This window comes from Pempheris klunzingeri, chromosome 5, assembly GCF_042242105.1.
Source record: "Pempheris klunzingeri isolate RE-2024b chromosome 5, fPemKlu1.hap1, whole genome shotgun sequence".
NCBI lineage: Eukaryota > Metazoa > Chordata > Actinopteri > Acropomatiformes > Pempheridae > Pempheris > Pempheris klunzingeri.
Window position 1 is genome coordinate 19,201,591 of NC_092016.1, and position 13,111 is coordinate 19,214,701.

Genomic DNA, 13,111 nt, shown 5'->3' on the forward strand with positions numbered 1-13,111 from the left:
TACTTTACTCCAGGTTTTATTTGAAAGGGCATTTCTGTTTTATTTGTTCTAATGATGAAAATCACAGTCACTAAAGGGAAAGACATGGAGAGATTAACTGGTGGGTCCTGGTGCAAAAAAATTTGCTGTTGTGGCCCTTTTGGCCTCCATCCGTACGATGTGTCATCTTAGATTCCCATCAGCTCCAGTGAGGCACATCAGACTGTACCTGGCAGCTTTATCATATGTCCACACTCCTACTGTATGCTGGAGTATTACCACCGAGCTTTCAGTGTGCGTGGACTGATCACTACTGTATTTAGGACCATGCATCATGTGTGGACAATACAAACTAAATTAATTAAGCTCTTGAAGCTAGATTTTGGCAGATGGACAGAACATCATTGAAGCTGATACCGCAAGACCTGCTTTTGTTGATGTTGTACTTTTTTGGTGCAAATTCCCTAACAAAGTTGCAGTTCATTAAATCACCAAAACCCACTGACATTAGGGGCCTCTGGGGTTCTGTGGTCCCGGAGGTTGCCTGCATTACTTGGATGGAAAGAGAACATCATCATTAAAATCGTGTTTTTGGCGCTCACTGCCCTTTAATAAGATCACAGGTGTTGCTGCTAATGTGCTTTAACAGTTAAACTCAGTGGTATGTCGTCTGCCTATTATAGCGTGAAAGTCCGTAGTAGTGCACTGATGTCACCTTTTTCTAGTCACTACATATCCCACTGCATCCATGTTCATGCAGCCCTGCGTGACACGCATTTTACGCACAGGACAGACAGAGTGGGTCGGGTCTCTGTTTACTTCCGGACTCCGATTTAGAGCTCGCTCAGACGGCAGCAGCTCCAGTGGAGGTTCAGGCTGTCAGCTAGCACGGTAGCCATACAAGGCTTCATGACAGAGGTTACCGGGTTGACTAGCGGCATCCCAGCAGACGAGCCTCAGTCGGCGCCACTGCACAGCGGACACCGCGGCTCCAGGCAGGCAGACCCGCACCGCTGCCCCCCGCTCTCCTCCGCTCGCCTTCGTGCTCAAAGTCACCCAATGCTGCGCTCCCGCTACCAGCTAGCAGACTGATCCGACTGTGTTCCTGCCACTTCATGATCCGAGGCTAGCTGAGGATCAAAACAAGGACAATCGCTAGAAGTTTAAGCGGCGTCTGTGTTTGAGCGGCCAGGATCCGGCAGCTGGGAGAGACGCGGGCCCCGGGGAGAGCGACGGGACTCGGGGGCCAGGCAGCCAGGGCAGCGAGGGTGGTGGCTGGATAAACTAGGGGGTCGCCTCCAGCTCCTGGTGGATTTATCCCCTGCCAGCTAACGTGAGCTAAGCTAGCTACAAACAGCGCCATGGACTGGTTAATGGGGTGAGTACAGACAGCTAACACTTGGCTAGCCAGCTTTACTCTCCTATGGCAGGTCAACTACGCAGTATTTCTGATGCTGGCAGCAAATTCGTTGCACAGTAGCTGACACCACCACAGGCAGCATTAGGCAGGTGCACTGTCGTGTCTAATACTGTTAATTATCCACTTTAACGCATTAATGTAGCCAAGAGCGGGTAGCATGTTGCCTAGCCTAGCCTAGCTTAGCTCTGCGATGCTAGCTTGGTAGCAAAGCTGGCAACGGTCTCATCCTGCAACGGTAACCCAGCCTAATGTTACCCGGGGCCAGGCGGTATTTTAGGGCATCTCCGTGGCCTGCAGCTACCGAGCCAACGACGGCAGCGCCCAGATTAGGTCGTGAGGATATCTCTGTGGAGGCCAGTTTACTGCACAGGGAGCTTATTTATAGGGATGATTAACACAGCAAATGGGCTAACGTTAGCAGCCTGTCAGTCTTGCTAACGCGGCTGTGCCCGGTTTTAGTTTATTTCCTTTGCAAGGTGCGCTGGCCGCCTCTGCGGGGACCACACGTTAGCAGCCAAGCTAACCTATCGTTACAACGTGCTGCCTTTGGGACACAACAGAGGTCCCTGTCAGCGAGCTCACTGATGGAGGCTTCAGCTCTCTAACTTGTCAGACAGGAGGAATAAACATTATACGCAGATGATGATTACTGCTGAGTAATTCGTCACTGAGGCAAGAGTGTCACCAACACAGTAGCTGAAGGTGCTCTAGGTTATTTTTGCCTCAGTGCAGCAGGTGACACCTGACAAAGTTGATAAAGCTGGTTTGTCACATTATTTTTGGTCAGAGTCACGAGCTGGTGGTTCGTACTGCCGGATGAGATGCGTCTGTCTGAGTCTGACACCTGCTCTACAGCCACGATCACTGTATTCAAGATCAACCCATGACATCTGTGCCAGTGATAAAGAAACTTCTGCCATCATACAGCACTGATGTGTTATTCACTTGTTTATTTGCAGTGCAAACTTAATGGCACTTGATCGTCTGGTCAGGGTGTAAGTCGTATTTGCCTGTAAGTGAAGGAGGGACTCGGTCAAGTCTTAGTCCAGCGTGTGTTTGCAATTTCTCTTTCTATAACACCTTTTCATGCACACGGCTAAATTTTGTTTTCACCCTTGTGATACCTGAAACACAGTGGGATCGGATGTCTCTCCAGACAGGAGAACGTCGAGTCTTTTGCATTTCTCAAAAGCTTCAGACTCGCACAGTAAGGTGTGTCGCTGTGAGGTTGTTCTATTTGCTGACTGGTTATCAGGTTGGTCGGCTGGCTCGCTGCAGCACTTTTGGGGGCAGATCAGGGCAGAGGAAGGGTGGAGGCATGTTGTCAGGGGTGTTTCACATTGTGGCATTTTGGCTCGCAGATAACGATGCAGTCCGCCTATAGCGCCAACCAGAATACCAGAGTTGACCAACTATTTGTCCTGCCTGTCTGCCTGTCTGCCTGTCTGTCTGTCTGTCTGTCTGTCTGTCTGTCTGTCAGTCAGTTAGCAGGATATCTGAGAAAACACTGAACAGACTTCAATGAATAGTGACAGATATCTAGGCCATGGGCAAAGGAAGATCTAATGAGTTTTGGGTGTGGAGGGTGCCACTTTATTGCCACTTATAAAACTGTTAACATTCTCCGTCATAACTGCTGAACTGTGAGGGTTATGAGCAAAAATAGTTTTCCTGGCATGGCTTGGTGTGACATGTACTTATCTATTTGCCCACAAAAAAAAAACTTCCACAAAGTCCATCCAATTTTGTTAAAATTCACAAATGTTTTTTGAGGTTTTCTATGCATGGCCTATTTCACAACAACTGTCATAATGCTTGAACACGGCGTGCAGTGTGGTAGTGGTGTTCAGCCTCTGAGAGCTTTCTTGTAGTTTTTATTTTCCTGCCCTTGACACTCGTGTTCCTGGTTTTGGTAACTGGTTCTTGCATTGACTTGTCTCGAGTTGCATCAGTTCTCTCAGCTGTAAATTCATAGGTTTTAACCTCCTCTTCCGTCTTCCCCTCATAACGATATTTTTCTGCCCAAACAGTTGGTGCTGTCCAACCTAAACTGGTTTGCTTAGTGATCTGTCAGGAATTCAAGAGCAACACCCAGTTACGTCTTGGTCTTAGAAGAGGTGAGGAAAGAGAGGAACCACATACGAGCAGAAGCGAAGGCCACTGCCTGCTTATGTTTGCTGATAGTCAGGATTATTATGTTAAATGTAGTTGGTATTAAGTCGCATTCCATTTTTGTTGTTGTGGTGTGTGTGTGTGTGTAGCGACACCATTTAAATAAGTTGTGGACTATGTTTTAAATACCCTAAAAAATGAGTCATACTTATAGAGGCACTAAAATAGGTAATTCGTGACAGTGCAGTGTGTTATCACTGTCAGCCGTCTGTTTAGCTGTAGTGTCTGTTCCTCACTGACCGAGAACGATGGCATTTCAGCATGTTGAGAGTCAGTGTTTACCTGCGTGTTTAAAGCCGCACGTTGTCTACTGTTTATATATGCGGGTAAAGGTGTGCATGTGAGCTGAATGCATTGGGAGCGAGCAGGCATGCGTCCAGCATGCGTCACTGACAGAGTGGAGTCCATGAATGAGTTAACCAAGCGTGTAATCACTCTGAATACAGACCCAGGGTGAAGGACGCTCCAGCCAGGACCGATGGAGGGAGGAAGTGAGGAGAGATGTGAGAGGGGTGGAGAGAGAGAGAGAGAGAGAGGGGGCACACAACGGTGATGGAAGCTGGTGAAAGCAGCTGATTTGAGGAGCTCTGTGCAGATGAAGAGAGAAAAGGGAAGGAAGAGGCGGATGAATGAAAGAGGCGAGACTGATGAGGGAAAGCCATGGTGATCTAAAGGGATGGAGGAATAGGAGATGGTGTGTTTCTAACTGATGTAGGAAGGGGATATGAATCCTTTTGGTGGAATGGTTGATTAGGGAGAGAGACAGGAGAAATTAGCAGGTGGGGGAAGGGGTGGAGCAGGAGATGGGATAAGATGAAGCCTCACAGGGAATCAAATGGAGGTTTGTAGCAGATGACAAGCACACAACGGCCTATTAATGGTGGATAGATTGAGGAAAGAAGATAGGAAGACAATGAGGGGAGGTATTACGGTGGGTGACAAATTCACAAGAACAGGATCTTTTTTCTGTGGTTTCAGCAGGAGGCTACAAACAACACCCCTTGTGTGTATCACCTGTGTGCTTGCCTAAAAAATACAAGCCAAGAACGTGTTTACAAAACACATCCAGTCCATCTGCGTGGCGTGCAGTGTATTTATTTTGGAGCATCATTTCAGAGCTGAATGACCTCATCTGTCCAGATTCAGAGTCAGACAGGACGTTAAATCACCGGGGAGATGCACGACGCCTAAATGTGTCTTTTTCCTGCTGGGTGAAATGGACAGGCTTTGACAGATATTTAATCCCCTCGCTTTTGGGTGATGGCTTGGTAATGCTGAACGAAGAGCGAGATAATTGAAACTACAGCAGCAGCTAAGCGGAGCGCCGCTTTAGGCCGCCTGACCGGAGCAAGAGTCAGATTTAATGTACACTTAGCTCGCACTGCGTCACCTGTGACTTCACGGTGTAAAGGCAGCATATCATTATCCTGCATCACTGGAGTAATGCAAGCAATAGTATGAAACATCCCAGTAAAAAAGGGGGTTTATTTTTTCTATCCTGTCATTTTGTGGAGAACAAATTTTAGGAATTGTGGCATTTTTGGTGAAGTTCTTCTAAGGCAACATTAAACTCTGATATGTCTGAGAAGGTTTGTATGTTTTGTAGAGGAAAAGGTGTTACTTATTCTCTACTGCTCTCTAAGTACAGCATCAGATGACATTTTACTCTTTATACTATGTTGTTCTGGAGAACCTTTGAACGGGGCACTGCTGCAGTTGAGCTGCTCACCCATCGTCTCTTCCTCTATGACCTTTCTCACTGTCAGCTAAAACGGTTAGAAATAAAGAACGAGGGTGATGGTAGATGGAGAAGGGGAATTTACAGCAACCACTTAGACAGACGTTTCCTCTACAGTGCGAAACGTCTGTCTGTTTGTCACGTTCAGTCTCATATCCAGAACAGAAGTGTGCTGTGGTGTCTCACACTGTTGGTGCTTACTGATGCGATTGTTCTCACGCTGTTTACTGTAGTGCATTTTCTCAACTATTTTGTAGCCCGCGACCATGTTTGTAAGTGTCAAAACTGAATACAGCATGATTCTGCATTAAGTTTAAAAACATGAATGGAGCCCTTCATGGATTATAGACTGTTTCTCAGGTTCAGACCAAACAATAGAAATGGTCACAATAATCATTTTTAATTTCAAAAAAGTCTTTTTTTTTATCTGTTGAACAATTACATTGCAGGAGTTTGCTTCTGATTGCAGCAACAAAATGCTCCAAATACATATATGAACGTCTCCATAACAACAGGTGATGAGGTGATGGGGCCGATCACAGACTGCTGGAAGCAGTACCAGTTACGATCCGCTGATACGGATCACAGGGGTGTGTGTTCGAAGCCTTTTGTGTTTATTTATTGGCAGGCAGCATGTGCAACCTATACCACTGTCAACCATAGCTGCCTACACTTGGTCATTGGGAGCAGTTTAGAGCTAATGTATAATGATAATAATATAATATATAATATTTTATAAAAATAAAACTTCATTAAAAGATAGATGTGGACAACCCACCAATCTGGATTAAATAATGATATATGCTGAGGCCAATAGGTGCCACAAATACAGGGCCCTTATCTCGGAGAAACCGTAAAAACTGCAACATAAAAAGGCTATAGCCAAAATATTGTTTTATGTCAGTCAGTCCTCAGTTTATCTAATAACACATCATGTTTGTATTTCTCACAACAGCCATTCAACTTTTCTCCTCCTGATGTTTAATATTGAAATAATAAATAATTTGATGTTAGACTTTAGAAGGAACTAGGAATTTCAAGACAATCTGGAAGAAGTGGAAGTTAGCAGCCGGTCTGCCCAGCTGATCTTTGTTTTTAGCCTTGGAGGCTAACGCATCAGGGCTAGCATCTGCTGTGTGGACACAGCATCTAATGTCCAGTAACTACGGAGGATTTTACCAGATTAAACCTCGTACGGAGTTCCATCTCTCTGGTTTGTCTGCCTTTTTAAAAAATTTTTTTGCTTTTGGGATTTATCTGGTAAAATCCCCCATTGTTACAGCACTATATGTGTTTTTAGTTGTAGAGGCTCCCAATGGGGATTTTGCACACTGCAATCCTGTCCTCATTCAACCTCACTGCCTCATTTCCATCTCCACCACACACAAGCACACTTCAACACACATGCACACACTATTGCACACGGTCTCAGCACAGGTGGCTGTTTCCGCTGCTCGCACCACAGATGCAGCGCTGATAATAGGCTGTGACAGATGAGCAGACATCACCTCAAAGCAGTCACCTGCTCGAGAATAGAAACTAACCACCACTGGAGCTGTGTTGCTTGATCTTGACTTGAGTCAGACTTTGCTGTCTTTATTCCTGTATCATCTTATCTTATTATTCGGCTTTACAATCATCTGCAGTGTTTCGCTGGTACACTGTTCTGTTATTAGGTCTGACCCGGGAGCGGTGTAGCAGTTCTCACCAGAAGATCTCAGCGTCTGCCTGGGAAAGAGCTCTTAACTAGCTTGTTACCGTGTCAGTGAAGAGAGCTTCTGTTGGCTTTCTGTGTGTCAGAGCCCGCAGTTAGAATCCCTCTCTATTAAGAATCAATTCATTGTGTCTGGCAGTAGAGTTGCTTTACGACTACACACCCACGGCAGCCCGTGCCAAGATGTTTAACGCCACCTAAGCCAGCCAAACCCTTAATGACAGTTATGTGGTGTAGTTTTACAAATTCACCTTGTGCTGTGAGTGGCAGTTTGCCCAGTGTCCCAGCACACATCCGCTCTCCGCACAGCATTCAACCCTGAGAAATCACTCTGTGGTTCACATCAGTTGTTTTGCAAAACCCTTTTTGACAGACTCGACAACAAAAATAAAAAAGTTTCAATCAGTTTTTATTGCGTGGCGTTTTTATTTGATTCCCAACAACTGCACAGAGATTATTATTTCTGTCTTCATTGGTTGATGTGTCTCAGTTTCCTGTTGAAGTTAAGATCACCTCTACCCTGCTTTAATGGAGCTGGGCCCTGGCCTTGGGCTCAGCGGCAGGCCTCGAGCTATTCTACCGTGATGTGCTGCTGTGCTGAGGGATTGGCTGGATGACAGGAAGGCTAGTTGGTTTGTTTACTCCCATGAAAGGGCATTTTAGTCACTTTCAACCCCTCCAGCTCACTCTGTCTTTCACTCCCTGGCTCACACTCTCTCTCTCTGTCTGTCTCCCTCTTTACGTCTCCCGCTCTCTCTCTCTCTCTCTCTCTCTCGGGATGCTGATGTGCAGAGACATTTGCGTGCTTGACTGCTGCCTGAGCTGGACTGCTCGGCCACAGAGAGCAAGGCAGCGTCGATCGGGCCCAGGGCAGAAATGTTTAACAACAGAAACTAGCAGGGGTGTTGGCTGCACTCGAAGCTGAGCATGTAGGAGGACAGAATATATGCAGAGCGATATTGTACAAGCTCTATCGTGCTGTGTTCGTATGCTGGCCTCATGTGCCTTTTGGTGAGGGACCCAGGGAGTAAAACGGGGGGAAAGCAAAGCAGAGCTGGAGGGGCAGAGTCTAAACAAACAAGTCCTCAGCTCCCCTCTCTGACATCAGCCCTCTGACTTTGACTTTTGCCAGCGCTCACTGCACATCAAGGCTGCGTCCTTATTTTTGGGCAACGGTAGCAGAGTCCTCCTCTTCCCCAGCAGCACAGCAGAGCGAAAAGTGAGCAGCGGGACGGTCGCCACACCATAAAAGCTCAGCTGTCATAGTTCAGAGGTGTCGATCACTTCGGGTTTCACAGCAAGGTGACACCTAAAGCGATGAGTCGATATAGTAACAACCACAACTAGCAGCTCCAGCACACCAGCGAGAAGTGTGTGTAGTCAATATGAAACCGCTGACTGTTTGTCTTCCAACACCTTTAATTTAAGGGTTTTTTTTGGTTAAAATATTGCACCATCGTATGGCAGTGCACTTTTAAAGTAGTTGGTCTGTGGAGGAAAGGTCTGAGTGAATGTTAAGCGAGACTTCCCCAGGCTTGATCACACAATACTGTATCATGGACTGTTTTTAGGACATCAGTGTGCATCATTGAGAGGGATATAAAGGCTCTATTGAATGCCTTTCTGAGCAGGGAAATAGCCTGGGTACAAGAACACACACACACATAGACACACTCCTGAGCGAACACTGCTGTGCTCTCTGGCTCGTCTCTTGAGACACCTCTCTACTTCCCCGGCTTCCTTTTCTCTGAGGCAGGGACACGGAGAGGCCCAGAAATGAACGTGATACCAGAATGACTCGGCAGTTTGCCTTTCACTGAATATGCATAAGTGGATAGCTGGAGAATCCAAATGCATGCACGGCTGTATTAAGCACTTTTGCGAGCACTTGAGATGGAAGGTCTTGCTAGGTGTGGTGTTTTTGCCCTTTTTGCTACTACGTTTGAGCGAAGATGAGGTTTCAAAAGCCTGAGGACAGTACATGGCTCTGTGAGCATGGTGCAACCTTATACTGCGATGGATCAAGAGGCTGCAAATGCAACTTAACTCAATACCTGAGCTGGCTGTGCTTGTGAAGCTTCTCCGCCCCCTCAAATGGACCCTGACCTGTTTGTAAGCTTGAAACAGGCTGCATTTAACAATGTCAACTGCTCAGTTAGCTGACATTTATCCAGTAGCCTCTGATGCATATGGTGCAGTAACCACTTAGGTGTGCAGTACATCTTGTTTTTTTATTATGTGCCTGTATATCTTCACATTGAAGATGTTCTGTTCATTTGGGTCACACTGGTTGGCAGCTCCTGGCATTGTGTGTGTGTGTGTGTGTGTGTGTGTGTGTGTGTGTGTGTGTGTGTGTTTTGCCTCTATTTCATTTGGCAGGAGAGCGGCACCATGCTGTGGCTGTGTTTACTCTTTCATAACGCTCTGGGCAGCCTTGCCCAGTGCACACAACTAGCACTGCCATCGGACAGAGAGACAGGAGAAAGAAAAGACTAACAGAGGGCTGGAAAACAGTCATGACTAATCAGCTCTGCTCTCTCCTCCTTTTCTCTACTCTTATTGGTCAAAAATGACATTTTTCTCTCAAAACGTGTTGTTTAATTTCAAGCCAACACTACCTCACAGATCCTGGTTCATTCAGTAGCAGGTTTGGCCGCCACAGGCCTGGGAGCAGCTCCTGTTCTGTCAGAGAGTATCATAGTCATGGAGCGCTGCCAGCCAGAGCTGTCTTAAGATCGGCTAAAATAACTTGAACCCCCTGCAGCAGGATTTAGGGTTGTTGTTACCATCCACTCACAAGGGACACCCCGCAGAACATTTGGCTGCATTTATTTCAGGACTGCTTGCAGTCGTTCAGATTCAGTTCTGGCTATAAATTACATTTAATGATACATTTCTTCTTTGGGTAGAAGCACATTTAATCAATCAACTTAAACTTGCTTTGTCAAAGTAATCAGTCAAATATGAGACCTCTGGTTGTGGTTGCACCCGTTTAAGTTTCACAGTATCAACAGGCACACGTATAATCGTTGTCAGTAGTAGACAAGCCTCACAGTTGTACAGAGTCCTAATGCGGTGTTTAACTTATTGATCTGTCCCACACTTTCGGAGTAATGAGCAAAACTCGAGCTGCTGATACAACTCGATGCAGTTTGTGTCCATCTGGTGATTATCTAATCTAACCAATCAGTCTGGTGTTTGACTGGCAGCGCCATTTTTTCCTCTTACACCCCTAAGACTTGACTTTTCCTATTTGTAAAACTGTAAAGGTTAAATATGTGGACCTTACACTTTATTGTATGAATTCACGTCTCTGCTTACTTTAGCAGAGGTTTTATTACAGGCATGGTGGCAGGCCTCCGTCATAATACTTTGCAGCAAACCCTGACGCAGAGGTTTTTTTTGCACCAAACCTAATCACATCTCAGTGTCTAATTTTCCCACCAAATTTCAATAAAATCTGAAGTTTTCCGGCTATCTGAAAGACAAAGGGGATGAACAACACAACCTCCCGGACTGAGGCAATACAAGATCTAGAGCTGAGATGTGAAATGTAGAGAAAAAAGGGAAGACGGTGTACTGGAGCAGTGCAAATTGAAAAGACCAGAGGAAAAGAAACTGAGGACAGAGGAAGAGAGGCCAGCTGATAAGGAGGAGAGCAGCAGGAGAATATAGAAAGTGCGGGTTAAGAGCGAGCGAAGGAGGGAAACGATAGTGGCTCGGGCGATAGGTGAGATATGGAGATAAATGGGAAGCGGCAACGTGGGTCAGAGAGCTAGATTAGAAACAGCAGAGGTCTGCAATAGAGGACAGAGAGGGAGATTTAACAGCAGGGGCCCGGGCCGTCGGTGACAGAGAGAGAAATGGAGTTTGGAGTCGTGTGCGGGTTAGAGAAGGAGGGAAAGCCAGCAGAAGGATGGAGGAATACAAATGCATTGGTTACCTTCTATTCATTGCTTAGATTCCCAAAACCTTAACACCAAGATTTTGAGTGTTTGCCCAGCAGAACAGTCGTTCCTCATTCAACCAGGGAGATAAGAGACCTAATTTGTCTTGTAGGAGGAAGCTTTTGATTCTGGGTGATTTTATTTATTCTTCACTAAGATGTGGTCAGCACCCTTGGGCAAGACTTCAGCTGAGCGGTGAGCCTGTAAATCTGTGCAGAGCCGGTGGGCAGCTAACGTTGGTGGAAGCTCGCTGTGTTTGTCCTTGGTGGCTGAGGCTAGTCCGCTAGACTGGTCTGAACTATAATTGGATTAAAGATCTCTGCGTTGCATCAAGCAACACACATGCCTCAGGCAGCCAAGTTCATCTCGGTACTCCAGGCTGAACTTCTCCTCCTCCTGCCTCTTTTTTTTTTTTCTCCACTCAAACTTTCTTCTTTCCTCAGCATCCTGCTATTTTCTTTATCCCTCTTTAATCAGATACCCACCCCTTCCCCCTGGCTGTTATGCCTATGTGTAGGTGTGTCCATTTTCGTGTATGAGCATGTTAGTGTTTGTGTGCATGCATACAAACCAGCCCTCTGCCATGCGTAGCATCTCTAAATGGGATTGCAGGCGTTGCAGTGGAGCCCATGCTGAGAACACCTGAGAGAATAAAAGACAGGAAAGGGAGGAAAGAAACAGTCAAGTGTAGATAATAATGTGAGCATGACGGATGTAGACATCCTAATGTACTTGGAGAAAGGAGCGAGGAGCTGCTCTTAACCTTTTTCAGTTGTGAACTTCCTGTTAAGCAGCTTTAGACAGGAAGTAGACAGTGATGTCAGGGGTGCTGCGCATCCGGGTTGCACTGTTGTTCTTAACATTTTGGTGTGCAATGATTTCCTTTACTTCTCTAACTGCGAAGAAAAAGAAAAGAGCTCATGATAAGTTCTAATTTCTGTAAACTCAGTTAGACGTTAACTGGGTACTGTGTGCGTCTTATTCCATGCATTCATTGTCTGTGTAACTTTGTGGCTCATGTGATTTATGTGTCACGGAGGTGTGGAGTTTCCTCAATTCCAGTAATTTAGCTGATGCTCCTGTCTTTTGAGGATGAATGAATGATTAGGGGAAAGGCAAATTATCAGGTCATCAACATCACCTGTAAGCATTACAGTAATTATGCTCATTATCCGCAAGGAGGACGCAGCTCTGTAGAATAAACTTGCACAACAGTGCAAGGGGGAAAAAAAATAAAACGAAAGCTGAGAAGAAAAATGGATGTTATCTCAGTGCCCGGCCTGCCGATGAAGAAACTGCACTGAAAGGTGTGTGTTACTGATCACTGTAACACATGAGCAGGGTGTGGGGAGGTGTCTTTTTGTACAGGTTTAAACCAGAGGCTGACTTGCTGAAGAGAAGGCATGAAGGAAAGGAAGAGAGCAAAGTTCAGCAACCCATAGGAAGAGATACAAGAAAAAAAGGATTTCCCTTCTCTCAGCGATCCCCCCTTTTATCTTACTGTGTGTGTCCTTGTACATGCATATGTGTGCTAACACTCGTACAGCACATGTGGATGTGATTAAGGCGAGAAATTAAACAGCAGCGAGGCACTCAGTAAGATTAGAGGGAGTCAGTGATGGAACAGACTTAATAGCTGACAGGCCAGCACCAGCAGCCATATGTTTCATATGTGTCCGCTGACATCCCCGCCGTATGGCTCTGATCTGCACATATGGCCTGTACATCTCCTCAACTTCCTGCCACCATGACAGCCAAGAGAGGGAGGGGACAGCATGTGGACAACGATAGAGGGAGGTTAGGAGGGTGTAGCTCTGATGATGCAAAACACCCAAATCCACACCCATCCAATATCATTCATTGCCAAGGTTTCAAACCTGCACCACCTATCGGCAAGGAAAATGACAGTAGCAGCAGTTTAGACTTGCAGATTTAGTAGAATTAATAAATTAATTAGCAATAGTTGCCTAACGTATGACATGCACTTTTAGATAAAGCTTGCATATCCATCAACAAGATTTTTTTTCGCGACAGGATGATATATATTTATAGTTTTTAGTTTGTGTAAGTGTTAAATGTTGTATCTTAAAAACGTATACACAAAAACGGCTAAAGAATAAAAGTAGCTGCACTGCTCATAG

At 45.8% G+C, this 13,111-nt stretch overlaps 1 protein-coding gene across 1 annotated transcript in view; it reads left to right on the plus strand.

Moving 5' to 3' along the window:
* The first annotated feature begins 833 nt into the window (after positions 1 to 833).
* Positions 834 to 13,111, plus strand: part of mob2a (MOB kinase activator 2a) — a 59,099-nt gene continuing 46,821 nt past the window's right edge. The window contains exon 1 of the mRNA XM_070830063.1: positions 834 to 1,357. Within this exon, the coding sequence (XP_070686164.1) occupies positions 1,341 to 1,357 (17 nt within the window). The 5' untranslated portion in view covers positions 834 to 1,340. The remainder of the gene's footprint in view (positions 1,358 to 13,111) is intronic.